Source organism: Amblyraja radiata, chromosome 13, assembly GCF_010909765.2.
Source record: "Amblyraja radiata isolate CabotCenter1 chromosome 13, sAmbRad1.1.pri, whole genome shotgun sequence".
In the NCBI taxonomy this organism is placed as follows: Eukaryota; Metazoa; Chordata; class Chondrichthyes; order Rajiformes; family Rajidae; genus Amblyraja; species Amblyraja radiata.
Window position 1 is genome coordinate 23234739 of NC_045968.1, and position 14997 is coordinate 23249735.

Consider the following 14997-nt stretch of genomic DNA (forward strand, 5'->3'; position numbering starts at 1 on the left):
ATGCAGGAATAGGCCATTCGGTCCTTCGAGCCAGCACCGCCATTCAATATGATCATGGTTGATCATCCAAAATCGGTACCCCATTCCAGCTTTTTCCCCATATCCCTTGATTCCATTGGCCTAAGAGGTAAATCTAACTCTCTTCAGAAAACATCCAGTGAATTGGCCTCCACTGCCTTCGGTGGCAGAGAATTCCACAGATTTACAACTCTCTGGGTGAAAATGTTTGTCCTCATCTCAGTCCTAAATGGCCTACCTCTTATTCTTAAACTGTGACCCCTGGTTCTGGACAGCCAGATTGGATAATAGACTAACACACTTGAAAATCATTGTTGAGATTGGGTTAACTCAGCAAATTCAAGTGAAATGGAAAATTATAGCACAGGATTTCTGCATCAGAGAGAATTTGAAAATATAGCGCATATACTGTCTAAGATATTTCAAGATTGGAAAGACTGTTATAGAATGGAACATAATATTTTTGATATCACAAACTAATGTAGCTGAGAAAATAATGCCCACTATCAGTCCACAGCTGGAATAAGGGTATAGCTCACACAGTGAGTGAATTTATTCTGTACACTAATTATCTTTGCAACCAAGGAGCATTATTAACCATGTTCTATTGAAGAAGGCAATTGCTGGTGTGGAGTTTTACCAGCAGTAAAATGAATTGCTTATTTTAAAAATTTAGATCTGTCTGAATGTCACTAAAACTAAGGAGCTGATTGTGGACTTTAGAAGGGCACACACGTACGTGGACTTTAGACGTACACACCACTGGAGATAAATGGGACTACTGTGGATAGGGTGAGCTGCTTTAAATACCTGGGAGTCCACATCACCGAGGATCTGACATGGACTACACACACTGCCACACTGGTGAGTAAGGCAAGGCAGCGCGTTTAACCACCTCAGGCAGCTGAGGAAATTCAGAGTCTCTCTGAGGATCCTTCAATGCTTCTACTCTGGGGCTGTAGACAGCATAGTGTCCGGCAACATCACAATCTGGTTTGGGAACAGCTCTGCCCAGGACAGGAAGGCTCTGCAGAGAGTAGTGCGTTCGGCAGAACGCACTATGGGAACTACACTCACCCCCCACTGCAAGACCTATACACCAGGAGGTGCAGATCCGGAGCCAGCAACATTATAGGGGGACCCCTACCACCCCAGCAACGCACTGTTCCAACTGCTAGAGTCAGGCAAAAGCCTCCGCTGTCATGCTGCGAAAACAGAGAGGATGAGACGGAGTTTCTTCCCACAGGCCGTCAGGACTGTAAACTCTTATTTCACCAGGGACTAATTTACTGTACTAATTTACTGTTGTGTTGTGTCTTTTTTATTTTATTTTTTCTAACATGTAAATACTGATTCTTTTCTATTCTGTTCTGTTATTTTTGCACAATCCGCAGGCATTGCCCCCTTCATTTCACTGCACATCTTGTATGTGTATGTGACAAATAAAGTTGATTTGACTTGACTGACTTGACTTGATGAAATTACTCACTATATATATATATATATATATCAGTTTTAACAGCCAGCATATTGTGATAATCTTTACAATCAATAAAATACATTGGAGGAGTAGTCTTTGTTAAAATGCAGAGAATACAGATTCACAGAACAATTAGAGCACAGAAGATGATTTAGCCCATTGTGCCATTCTAGCTCTCCACTAGAGTAACCCACTATTTCTGTACATCACCCCTCCCTCATCCTCTCCCCTCTTCCACACACACACACACACACACACAAACAATGTAAATTAACATTTCTAATAAATTCTTAAATTATACAAATTATTCAAATTAATATGTCTGACCCAATGTTCAGTGATTTTATTAAAGAGAAAAAAAAAATTACCTTTTGGCTTCCCTGCTGGATGTGATTTCTTTGCATTCATCATGGCCTGTTTCTTTTGAACTTCTGTGATAGCAAAGCCTTGAGAAAGAGCACAGTATCATATATAAGCATAATTTTAAGCTCCTACAAATGGACCAAGACATATTTGTTCTTGGTGAGAAAACAACCGAAAATACGTATTTCAATATAATGCCAGAACGGAAAAAGTAACTGACCCATGGTAAATGGAGCTGAAAGCCTTATTATCACCATGACTCTGAAAGACTGCATACTGTTAACCTTAACACATTTCTTTGTGATAGTGTTGTGATAAGTAATATGGCTACAAGGGGCTTCTGTTGACTTCTATGTGACTCGCCTGCTTATCTCCAAGCCTTTCCAACTTCAATAAAATAATTGTGATAGACTACTCATCATTTGCCAAGATTAGTGCAACTGCAGCAACACTGACAAATGCTCAGAACCATTCTGTTCAACACAGCCTACTTGCTCGGCACCTTATCCACCATCCTAAATATTTAATTTCACCAGTGGCACCCCCACTGATGCTGCCTATCACCAACTTGCCAGAGGTTCTTTAACTGCGCATTGCAAACCTCGTACCACATAGAGACCAAGTCCAAAGGGAAATCTTTGGAAAATCCTCCAAGCTACAGAATATAGAAGATTGAAAACAATTCCATTCCACTGGATAATGAGGAAAAAGGAATAGAGACACAAGGATCAGAGAGAAGCTGTGGCCAGGAAACAGAAGAGGAAGGTTAGCCCACTACATTTGTCACAAATATATTATTTATAGAGACACAAGAAACCGCAGATGTTGGAATCTTAAGCAACGCACAAAGTGCTGGAGGAAGTCAGCAAGTCAGGCAGCATCTGTGGAGGGAATGGACTTTCGGGGCACTTCTTCACACTGGCTCGCTACCATGTGTCTTTCCTCAGCATTTGCCTTTGCTGCCATCTTGTCCCACGTGGCTTCCAGTTCCATTTCCAGACCTTCCACCGAGCCCAACCAGGATCTGTGGCATTTACACTCCATCAACTGCTCCTCTCCTCACCAGCGGTCCCCAGACTCTGGCCATTGACTTTGGTGGTCTTTACCTGATCCGTACCGTGCTGAGGCCAGGCATCAGCTCTCAGACACCTCCTCATACCAACCCCTTGACCATGATCCCATGGATGAACACCAGGCCACCATCTGAAGAAGGATCATGACCCAAACATCCAGTCCCTTTCCAGATGCTGCCTGCCCTGCTGAGTTCTATAAAACACTTAAAAATTGTGTTTTAACATTATTTATGGCTCTTATAAGCGCCATTTTAAGTGTGCTCCTGCATCAGAAACAGATTGGGGGATTCCAATTTCAAATTCAAGGAAAGATAGCCTTGGATTTGAGAGGGGACCAGATTTTCGAAAGCTCTGGTTGGGGAAAAACAGCTTAAAGTTTGGTGGATTTTGCAAGAACAACAGAGTTTAAGTGGATTTTCTGAGGGAAGTTCAAGCAACAATGCCTGAGGAGTAAAAACCATTAACAACATCAAAAGTTTGGTCGGAATGGCAACACGGTGATCATGAGAGAAGACTGGTAGATAAGAAGAGCTCAGCCAAAGCAAGAGAGACAAGTGGAATGGTTCTCGGGAAAGACATGAGTTCAACACAGGGAACAGGAGCTTTGGCAAGGTTGGTCAGGTGCCCAAAGTGAAGGAAGAAAAAATAGAAGCAAATGAAAGGATAAATGCAATCTTTGAGAACAAACATCCATGAACCTCTTGTATGTTTTAGTGGGGATGCATCAGGATGATCTGGTTGGCTTAAGATGTTATTGTATGGTGATAAAGCCAGCGAATATCTTAACCTGCTTGGCTAATTGAAGAATAATATTCCATTTTGATCATGGAGGCAGGATTTGTGAATGTTCACCAAATTTTCAGCAAACATCTTCAACTTTATGATCTTTGAAATTAAGAAAGCAGGGACAGGGTGTACTAGTATGAAAGAGGCTAATGAATTGGTGGGAACAAGAACATTAAAGGTCACATAGAAGTGTAAGTTAGCAAATCCCATTGCTGTGAAGTAGAAACATAGAAACATAGAAAATAGGTGCAGGAGGCCATTCGGCCCTTCGAAGTCATGAGGAGTCATGAAATGCAATCTTGTAAGAGGTTTGATTGAAAAAACTTAGGTAAGAAAATTAAGACAGAGTTTACAAGCTTAAGAAAATAAGTAAAGGGAAATCTTACAGTTTTGGTAAACAGCAACTCACATTGTATTTCAAAGAACAGACAGCGATGGTGAGGAAGGATATGAGTAAGTAATGAATATTGTGCATCAACCAAACGTCAGTTGTGCAACACAACAATGGGTAAGAGTGGAATCTGATGTTCTGAATGAAGATAGGAATCTGTCAGGCACCATTAGTATGATAAAAAAATGCACATTCCATAAAATTCTGCAATGATGAAAAAAAATTCTCACCAAAAGCTATCTTGATGCATTTCATGCAATTAAGATACTTACCTGTCTCCTTGTCCAGTTGAACCTGTTTTCTTTCATTTTCAAAGGCCTGAAGCCATCGTTGTTTCACTGAGGATTTCTTTGCACAGAACAAATGGATCTCATTTGTGAACTTGTTTTGAAGTTTGAAAGCATTCTTTACACTGATGTTAAAGTCCTTGTCCTTCCCATCTTCCACATCCACCACTTCCATGCTGTCTGTATCTATCCTGCTTTTGTAGTACAGGATGTCCCGACGTAGAAGATCCTGTGAATTGTAACACGGATCAGTTTTCACAATCTACTAAATATTGATTAGTTATATCAAAATGCCTGTTCTGAAGGCAGCACAGTGGAACAGCTAGTGGAGCTACTGCTTCACAGTGCCAGAGACCTGGGATCGATTTTGACCTCGGGTACTATACGTGGAGTTTGTACCTTCTTCCCTGTGACCACGTGGGTTTCTTCTGGGTGCTCTGGTTTCCTCCCACATCCCAAAGATGTGCAGATTTTTGTAGGTTAATTGGCCTGTAAATTGCCCCTAGTATATCGGGAGTGGATGAGAAAGTGGGATGACATATTGTGAACAAGTAATCGATGGTTGGTGTGGACTTGGTGGGCCGAAGCCGTTTCCATGTTGTATCCCTAAACTCCAAAAATAGACCTCCAACTCTTGACCATCACATTTCTTATGCTACATTAGTAGCAGTAAATTAAATTCCATAAGAAAACATTTAGATAATGTGTCTCAAGAGTGTTTTGCAGAGGCAAAATCATAAAACTGCATATATTTGAAATGTAAGGTATTCAAAGCAGTGACAAAAAACTTGGCCAATGAAGCGAAATAAAAAAATAAAAAATGCAGATACTGCAAATCCAAACATAAAGCAGAAAATGCTTGAAATACTCAACAGAGACCATATCTGTGGGAAGAGAAACAGTTAACGTTTCAGGTCAAAGACGCAACCTAACCTGCTGAGTATATCCAGCATTTTCTGCTTAAGGTAGATTTTAAGATGGGCCTAAAAGGAAGAGTGAGACATATATAGGAGAAAGGATTTCCTGAGCATAGTATCAGGGCAGCTAGAGACACAGATAAAATGTTTCTAATAAATTAACAATAAAATACAACCAAACGTGTTTGGATGATTGGTAGTATGAAAATGAAAATCTCAAGAGATGTAATCAACTACATGGTGGCACGGTGGCACAGCGGTGGAGCAAGTGCCTTACAGCGCCAGAGACACGGGTTCAATCCTGACCATGGATGCTTGTCAGTATGGGGTTTGTACATTCTCCCTGCATGGGTTTTCTCCGAGATCTTTGGTTTCCTCCCACACTCCAAAGACGTCCAGGTTTGTAGGTTAATTAGCTTGGTATCAAAAAAATGTAAATTGTCCTTGTGTGTAGGATAGCGTTAATGTGCGGGGATCGCTAGCCAGCGGGGACTCGGTGGGCCCGCTGTATCTTTAAACTAAACTAAACATTCAAGAACGCATATTGATCATCAAGAGATCCACTAACAGTAATTTTACCTTTTTGCAAAAGACCACCTGATGGTCAAAGAGGAAGAAGGTTCGTTGTTTACTCTTGGCCTGTGGCTGCGAAATCTTTGTCAATTCACCAGAATGGATAAGCTCCGAGCTTCGTGCCAAAACATCCTCACCCTGAGGAAAACAAAGATCTTCAGAAAGAAAATTCATATGTTCACTGGAGCTCCTTATGTGTTCAGTAGCTATTAAGATAATTTCCCTAAATTTGATGTAAACTTAGTATTTGCATCTTCTGAAATGTACATCATATAAGGGCTGAATGATAGTCAAGTAAAGAGTGAGTAGATCATGGGGAACAAGGATATGGCGGACCAATTGAATAACTACTTTGGTTCCGTCTTCACTAAGGAAGACATAAATAATCTGCCGGAAATAGCAGGGGACCGCGGGTCAAAGGAGTTGGAGGAATTGAGTGAAATCCAGGTTAGCCGGGAAGTGGTGTTGGGTAAATTGAATGGATTAAAGGCCGATAAATCCCCAGGGCCAGATAGGCTGCATCCCAGAGTACTTAAGGAAGAAGCTCCAGAAATAGTGGATGCATTAGTAATAATCTTTCAAAACTCTTTAGATTCTGGAGTAGTTCCTGAGGATTGGCGGGTAGCAGACGTAACCCCACTTTTTAAGAAGGGAAGGAGAGAGAAAATGGGGAATTACAGACCAGTTTGTCTAACATCGGTAGTGGGGAAACTGCTAGTCAGTTATTAAAGATGGGATAGCAGCACATTTGGAAAGTGGTGAAATCATTGGACAAAGTCAGCATGGATTTACAAAAGGTAAATCATGTCTGACGAATCTTATAGAATTTTTCGAGGATGTAACTAGTAGCGTGGATAGGGGAGAACCAGTGGATGTGGTGTATCTGGACTTCCAGAAGGCTTTCGACAAGGTCCCACATAAGAGATTAGTATACAAACTTAAAGCACACGGCATCGGGGGTTCAGTATTGATGTGGATAGAGAACTGGCTGGCAAACAGGAAGCAAAGAGTAGGAGTAAACGGATCCTTTTCACAATGGCAGGCAGTGACTAGTGGGGTACCGCAAGGCTCAGTGCTGGGACCCCAGCTATTTACAATATATATTAATGATCTGGATGAGGGAATTGAATGCAATATCTCCAAGTTTGCGGATGACACTAAGCTGGGGGGCAGTGTTAGCTGTGAGGAGGATGCTAGGAGACTGCAAGGTGACTTGGATAGGCTGGGTGAGTGGGCAAATGTTTGGCAGATGCAGTATAATGCGGATAAATGTGAGGTTATCCATTTTGGTGGCAAAAACAGGAAAGCAGACTATTATCTAAATGGTGGCCGACTAGGAAAAGGGGAGATGCAGCGAGACCTGGGTGTCATGGTACACCAGTCATTGAAAGTAGGCATGCAGGTGCAGCAGGCAGTGAAGAAAGAGAATGGTATGTTAGCTTTCATATCAAAAGGATTTGAGTATAGGAGCAGGGAGGTTCTACTGCAGTTGTACAGGGTCTTGGTGAGACCACACCTGGAGTATTGCATACAGTTTTGGTCTCCAAATCTGAGGAAGGACATTATTGCCATAGAGGGAGTGCAGAGAAGGTTCACCAGACTGATTTCTGGGATATCAGGACTGTCTTATGAAGAAAGACTGGATAGACTTGGTTTATACTCTCTAGAATTTAGGAGATTGAGAGGGGATCTTATAGAAACTTATAAAAATTTTAAGGGGTTGGACAGGCTAGATGCAGGAAGATTGCTCCCGATGTTGGGGGGAAGTCCAGGACAAGGGGTCACAGCTTAAGGATAAGGGGGAAATCCTTTAAAACCGAGATGAGAAGAACTTTTTTCAAAGAGAGTGGTGAATCTCTGGAACTCTCTGCCACAGAGGGTAGTCGAGGCCAGTTCATTGGCTATATTTAAGAGGGAGTTAGATGTGGCCCTTGTGGCTAAGGGGATCAGAGGGTATGGAGAGAAGGCAGGTATGGGATACTGAGTTGGATGATCAGCCATGATCATATTGAATGGCGGTGCAGGCTCGAAGGGCCGAATGGCCTACTCCTGCACCTAATTTCTATGTTTCTATGTTTCTAATATTGAAATTTCTGAAATTATACAATGTCCCTCATTGTCATCGATTTTGTGTGCACAGGGTCATGATGCAGACTATACATTGGCTGCCTATTTCACACTGTTCTACTGGTCACATCACAGTTTAACCTGTAAAATTGAAAGAAGGTAGGGTAGGCTGAAGAAGGGTCCGTTCCTCTCATAGATGCTGCCTGACCAACTGAGTTATTCCAGCACATCCAGATTCAGGGGCAGTTTCTTCCCAGTTATTAGCAGGCAACTAAATCATCCTTCCACAACCAGAGAGCAGCACTGACCTACTATCTACCTCTTTAGTGACCCTCAAACTATCCTTGATCAGACTTTGCTGGCTTTACCTTGCACTAAACGTTATTCCCTTATCATGTATCTATACACTGTAAATGGCTTGGTTGTAATCATGTAATGTCGTTCTGCTGACTGGATAGCATGCAACAAAAGCTTTTCACTGTACCTTACACATGACAATAAACTAAACTGAACTGCTCAAGAGTGTGGGCTTTTTTGTGAATAAATGCTTTGCATCCACAGAAACTGTTCTCTGGCACCAGCTCCCACTGTCACAATTTCAACTGCTCGTTAAAGTTAGTGTTTGCATACAAGCTTACCAATTTTCTCCCATTGGATTGAAGGCGATGATGGTTTGGGTCTGGGCTCTTCTTCAGACTGATTGTGGGGGGAGGGAAGGGAGGGGGGTGGGAGGGGGAGAAAGCTGGAAGAAGAGGACAAAGTGTGGCAGGGAATAGGTGGACACAGACGAGGATTTTATTTGATAGGGACGTGGTTGGAACAAAGGCCAGAGATAAGCAGGAAGTGAGATACACATAGATGGGACGGCCAAGAACAATTCAGAACTTTGATTAGGCGAAATTTCTACACGCAGAAATTGTTGAATTTTTGAAAGTCTCTCCCTCATAGATATTTTTTGAATACTGAAGTTACATAATACAGGAAATTGGCAATGAAAGTTGGCTATGATCCCATGTCGTGGCAGGCATGAGGGTCCCAAAGACTAACACTTCTATTTAATGTGACCTTGTGTTTTCTGGTAATAAGCACTGCAGGCACGTCGCAGCAAAGAACAATCTCTGTGTGGTTTACACTGTGTGACCAGGCATTAAATTACAGGCTTAAATGGATTTCTATCATTCTTTCTCACATCATGTCTGGCTGTCATAAGCTGTATCAAGTCTGTGCTAAAAGTAAAATTTGGAGGACACTTGTTGTTGAGTGGTTAAATTGTCAGGAAGGGTTATCCTTCTCTGTACCTTACAAGCATTTAATGCATGAGATCACAATAATAGGAAATTGATCCAAACAATAAGAAAATGTATCGTTCACAGCTTGATAAAATATTTCAAGATATCCCCAAGCACTGCTCTCAAAATAGCACATCATACAAATTATATACGACAACATGATGTGCAATCATGTCAAACAGTGACTATATTCAGTTAAAACTATTTCTTTCTGCTCACACCACAAACATTTGCACTCCTGTCAGAACGTTAGCCACGGTGAACAGGAAGAAGACTTTCAGGATGAGGCATGTGCTCCCATCTGATATTAATTATAGTAAGCTTAATTAGGATGGAGCTTTGGAAGTCCTTTTCTTTCACAAATTGCAATGTTAGCAGATATTGTAACTGGGTCACCATCTTAACCCAGACAAATGGTAAGAATAGGCATTTCATACTTTATTCCCGACCAGCCAACCCACAGATATGTGGAGGTACCTTCAAAATAATCTGAGGAATTTTATGTTGTACAATTGGGCAGACAGCAGAAAATTATAGTGGTGACTAAGAACACAAGAAAGAGAAGCAGGAAGAGATCGCACTGTCCCTTATGCCCACACCTCCCTGCAATACTGGTTTAATATTTTCATCAACCCACTTTCTCAGCCTTAACCTTGTACAGTATATCTTGATAACAAAAATCCACCAAATTTGGTTTTGAATACATATATTCACCAAGCTATATACTTTTCAATTAAACCAAAATTAGACCAAAACCATACATAATGAAAAAATAACATTTGCACTGGAATTTAATTAAAACATATTGCTTTTTCCTACCTCCCAATTTTCAATTGAACTCTGCCACTGAGCTATTTTATCGAGGTTCTCCAGTCGCCTCTTGCGTTCATTGATGAGCTTGGCCACATTCTTCATGGCATTTAGTGCAGCCTCAACATCACTGTAATCCCTTAATGAAAGAAATCACTTGTAATATAGTCCAGATGCAAAAATGAACACAAGAACCATATGTTCTCCCGACAGCCCCGATTTTCAGTAAGATACAAGCATCTAATTGATATATTTTATGACTGCAGTGAACTTTATGTGTTCAAAGCAAATGCAGTTGCAATTCCTTCTGTAATATTTATCTCCCTTTAGACAACCCAACAAGGTATAACTCACTCCAATCAAGGTAACACAACAATGCAAAACAAATAACCCAAAAGCAAAATACTACAAATATTTATGACTGTTTATGACAATAAAAGATATTATTATTATTATTATTATTATTATACTTAACATCTGAAATAATGACAAAACATGTTAGAAATGATCAGCAGGTTGGCCAGTTTCTATGGAGAAAGAAATAGCATTGTCTGTTAATTAATTTATAACTTTTTAACTGACTGAAATGACCTTGACAAACATAAAGATATGGAACACAACCAGTCATGGTCTTTTGTTTGTGGAACAAACTGTTGCCATCCTCGAAAGCTTTCTCCTTAGCTTTCTTCTGTACTGTAAACCTTTTGTATTTGTTAAGGTGATGGTGTGCAAGATGAAGAAAGGAATATTTTGTGAGTCTCATTGTAGATTTTGGATAAGCTGGTTGTGGATCCAGGGTAAAATGATGGGTTGTTATATTAACACATCGTTCCAGCCTGTCCCACCTTTCTTCTAAACCAGCATCTTTCTCAGCATTACGATATTTCTGGCATTTTTTGAAAAATCAATTAATCCTCGTCTTGAAAGTTCCATCACCTAGCATGCACACCTTAAGGGAGAGTGTCCATTGCCCAGTGTACGGTAAAATGAGATCTGCCTGGATCCCTAATAGAATCAGGTATCAGGTCTAATTTAAATGTATGTCTTTTGTTCAATCCTATTATGCCTTGGAGTAATTTGAACACATCTCTTAGGTCATGTGCTGAAGCATTATATTGAAGGCTGACATACCCATTTTTACACCAATGATTTTTTTACTTTTTCCAATGCCTCACCTAACTCAGTTTTGAGACATTCCAAAATAACTCAGTCTCCCATTACTCAGTTAGTTACTGTCAGGGAATTAGGATGGTGACTGCAATTGGGAATTCATTGTTACATTAATGACTGGAGGTGGTTCTAATGAAAATGTGAAACTATAAATTGTTGCAGCTTAAACCCAGAATAGAATAATGAAAATCCAGTTACTTGGTATCAAATGCTTCCCACTTTGGTTTGACCAAACAATGATCTGGTGTGCTGAATTGCCAGTTCACTGCCTGAAGATACATTGGACAGTGCAGTTTCCCTTGGTCCTTACCTGTGCTCAGGGTTGGTGTATTTGAGTAATTCTGCCAGTTGGAGGGGATATTTACAAATCTTCTGCACTGGTGTGAGCAGAAACCCATCCAGAGAGATGTCAATCATCTTCTGGAGCAGTCGGCAAGCTTCAAAAAAGTAAACATATTTGTTGATCTTCATGAGTTTGGACAGCTCTGCATAAGCATTAGGATGGTTGTTGCAGTATTCTGAGTATATCTGGAAATCTGCCTGCTGGAAAAGACGAACAGTACAGAAAAGTCAGTAGATAACAAATACAGTAAAAGAAACATCTCCTCAGAAATGGGGAGGATGGAACTGCAGATGCTGGTTTAAACTGAAGATAGGCACCAAAAACTGGAGTAACTCAGTGGGTTCTTTGCATATCTTTCATTCATTTGTTCTATATCTCGCTACATCACCGTCTATCTCTCTTGTTTCCCTTTCCCCTGACTCTCAGTCTGAAGAAGGATCTTGACTCGAAATATCACCATTCCTTTTCTCCAGAGATGCTGTCTGACCCGCTGAGTTACTCCAGCTTTATGAGTCTATCTCAGAAATGGGTTCATTTTGGTCCCAGCCCCCAGAGGGCAGACATAAAGGGCCTGTCCCACTGTACGAGGTAATTCAAGAGCTCTCCCGAGTTTAAAAAAAATCAAACCCGTGGTAAGCACGTAGAATGTGCGTAGCGGGTACGTCGGAGCTCGTGACGTCTCTTAGCGGCTCGTAACGCTAACGGCAGGTACTCGGAAAACGTGGTAAGCTCGTGAAGACTCGTGATGATTTTTCAACATGTTGAAAAATGTCCACGAGAGCCCCGAGTACCTACGAGCGACTATTACCGTAATTCTCCAAGTTCGAATTAGGGGAAACTCAGGAGAACTCTTGAATTAGCTCGTACAGTGGGACAGGCCCTTAACTTCATAAATGCGAGTTCTTCTAATATCTCAGAACATCTGATTCAAAGGCTAAAAGAAAAAAATAATGATTATTTATAAAACAAATACCATTTGCTTCAATGCTTTATTTAGAGGAATGGCTAAAATTACTCACAAATTCAAGAAAACAGGATCCAATCTCACTCAAATGAGGCTCATCTTTGTTGAATTTCTTTTCCAGGTCTTTCAGAAACCTTTTCTGGAATCTGTAGATGTCTTCAATGTTCCCAAAAATGGTGCGCAGCTGTTCTTCTGTGAACATGTCTGTCCTTTTACGGCATTGCTTAACATAACCCTGTGGGGAATAAATGAGCTTCTTTACCTGATTTTCAATGCAATAGTAGGGGTGGGCGGACATAGATTGATTCTGCACTTGGAATGGGATGGATGACACTATTAGGGATGAGTCAGCACTTAAAGCAAATTCATACCCTCCTTGAATTTCCAAAGCAATGGCCAGAATGTTATTAATGTACCATTATAGCTCCTACATTACAATTATGATAGGGTGGAAATTACTTGCTTTGGAAATTTTTCTGCACAGCAAATTCAAAAATGTTACTCATACAAGGAACATTATTTTAATATGTCCTGTTGGCAGTGGTGCCCCACCAGTGAATTTTGACAGGGAACTGAATAATGTAGATCAAAATGGCCATAAACATAGAAAATGCTGGAAAATCTCAGCAGATCAGACAGCATCTCTGGAGAAAAAAATTATGTTAATGTCTCAGGTCAGTGACAATTGAGCAGAACATTAGGTTCCAAATTTGATCCTTTGAGCATGGAATTGGTGGATCTTGCCCCTTCTATGATGTGTATGAACAGATAAACAAGGAAAACGTCACTCAGGACTTCTCCACCATTGAGCAGGACAACAGATGATCTGATTGTCACTTCTGCTCACCATCCACAACTGGCCTTGGAAATATTTTCCTCTTTGTTTATTAAAATCCTTTGTCTTAAATATATTCAAGGATCAGTTTCCGTCACCACTTTATGGAGAGTTCCACAGACTCTCTGCAATGTTTCACCATTTAGATCATATGTTTAATTTTTATTTTTCCTCTCAGACTGGACAGTTTCACATTTTCCCAGACTATACAACACTTGCCAGGCCATTTGCCTGTTCACTTAACCTCCTATCTATCTTTTAGCTTCCTTATGTTCTTTTCATAACTTCCAGCCTATCTCTATCTCTGTTGCCTCAATATGTTTGGCAACCAGACTTTTGCTGATTTTATTCAAGTTTACAAAAGTATTACAAAACAATTACAACTTTACAAAATAAGTATTACAAAAATCTGAGTTCAGCAAGGACTCCTCACTTGATCTCGCCAACCAGGAAAGTCCCTTCTATGCCCACACTCTGCTTCTCGTTAGCTAGCCAATCTTCTACCCATACCAGAGGATTTCCCTCCACCATTAGCTTTTATAGTCTTTGTCGCAGCACCATATCAAATGTTTTCTGGAAATCTGGGTACAATATGTTAAAATATTTTATCAACGCTTCCCACATATTTAAAATTAATAGAGTACTGTTTTCAAGCGAGCTCACAAGAACCCTTTTTTAAAAAGTTTTTATTTTGTTCAGGTGTTCATCCATTCGAATAATGACAGTGCACTGAATTAATCTACAGATCTATTACTGGTGAGATGAATCTGTGCTCCCATTTTCTCCAGTGTTGCTGTTGATCTCACTTATATTAGATTTGGCACCACTTCAGAAGTTCCAAATGAAAACTTTATGAAGAAGATGCATACCCATTTATCAACTCTCTGGAGCAAGAAATATAAGATGACTGGTATTTGGGCTGTAACCGTTCTCTTCAAAACCCACACACAAGTCATACTGGTAAAGTAGCATCTATTCCTTACCTCACAGATATCCTTTAAGTGCTTGATGTAATCATTCTCAGTGCTCATGATCTCACTGATGACATTCGTCCTCATTTGGTCTTTCTTTGACTGGCCTTTGGCCAGGGAACGATTAGCACTGTTGGGGTCATCAACTTTCCCATCTTCCACCTTCACAGGATATTCTTCCATGGGTTCATCCTGGTTGACCCACAACTTTAGGAATGAAACCTGACAATTAGCATTCAGTCCCACTGAATCATGGTGTTTAAGAGACTTTTAAATAGGCAACTGTATATTCAGTGAATGGAGGGATATGGATCATGTGCAGGCAGAGATTAGTTAATCTTGGCATCATGTGGACATTGTGGGCTGAAGGGACTGTTCATGTGCTGTACTGTTCTATGTTCTATTATGTTAATAGAAATGGGCAGGACAGGAATGAGTACAACCAGTGTTAATGAACTCACATGCATAGGGATGGTGTCTGACGATGCATTTCTCTCCCTACCTATTAACAAAAATCTATTTTTTCAATTATCAACTTTCAAACCACTTTTCTACTAGCAGCAGTTAAACAATTTCTTATGCCGATCTTTGCTGCAGTTTGAAAATCAATACAAAACAGATCGGAAATAAAAAGAGAAAATTAAAAAACTCTGAGGATTG

At 40.4% G+C, this 14997-nt stretch overlaps 1 protein-coding gene across 8 annotated transcripts in view; it reads right to left on the bottom strand.

Annotated features, from left to right (window-relative positions):
• The window catches only part of LOC116979703 (rho guanine nucleotide exchange factor 4-like), a 361797-nt gene that overhangs the window by 13062 nt on the left and 333738 nt on the right, over positions 1-14997 (bottom strand). For 7 of the 8 annotated variants that reach the window (XM_033031414.1, XM_033031416.1, XM_033031413.1 and 4 more), the window contains 7 exons: positions 14350-14544; positions 12587-12766; positions 11535-11767; positions 10064-10193; positions 5895-6026; positions 4384-4627; positions 1867-1944 (listed from right to left, as the gene is read on the bottom strand). In XM_033031414.1, coding sequence (XP_032887305.1) covers positions 1867-1944; positions 4384-4627; positions 5895-6026; positions 10064-10193; positions 11535-11767; positions 12587-12766; positions 14350-14544 — 1192 coding nt within the window. The remainder of the gene's footprint in view (positions 1-1866; positions 1945-4383; positions 4628-5894; positions 6027-10063; positions 10194-11534; positions 11768-12586; positions 12767-14349; positions 14545-14997) is intronic. The other variant, XM_033031412.1, reaches the window with a different exon arrangement.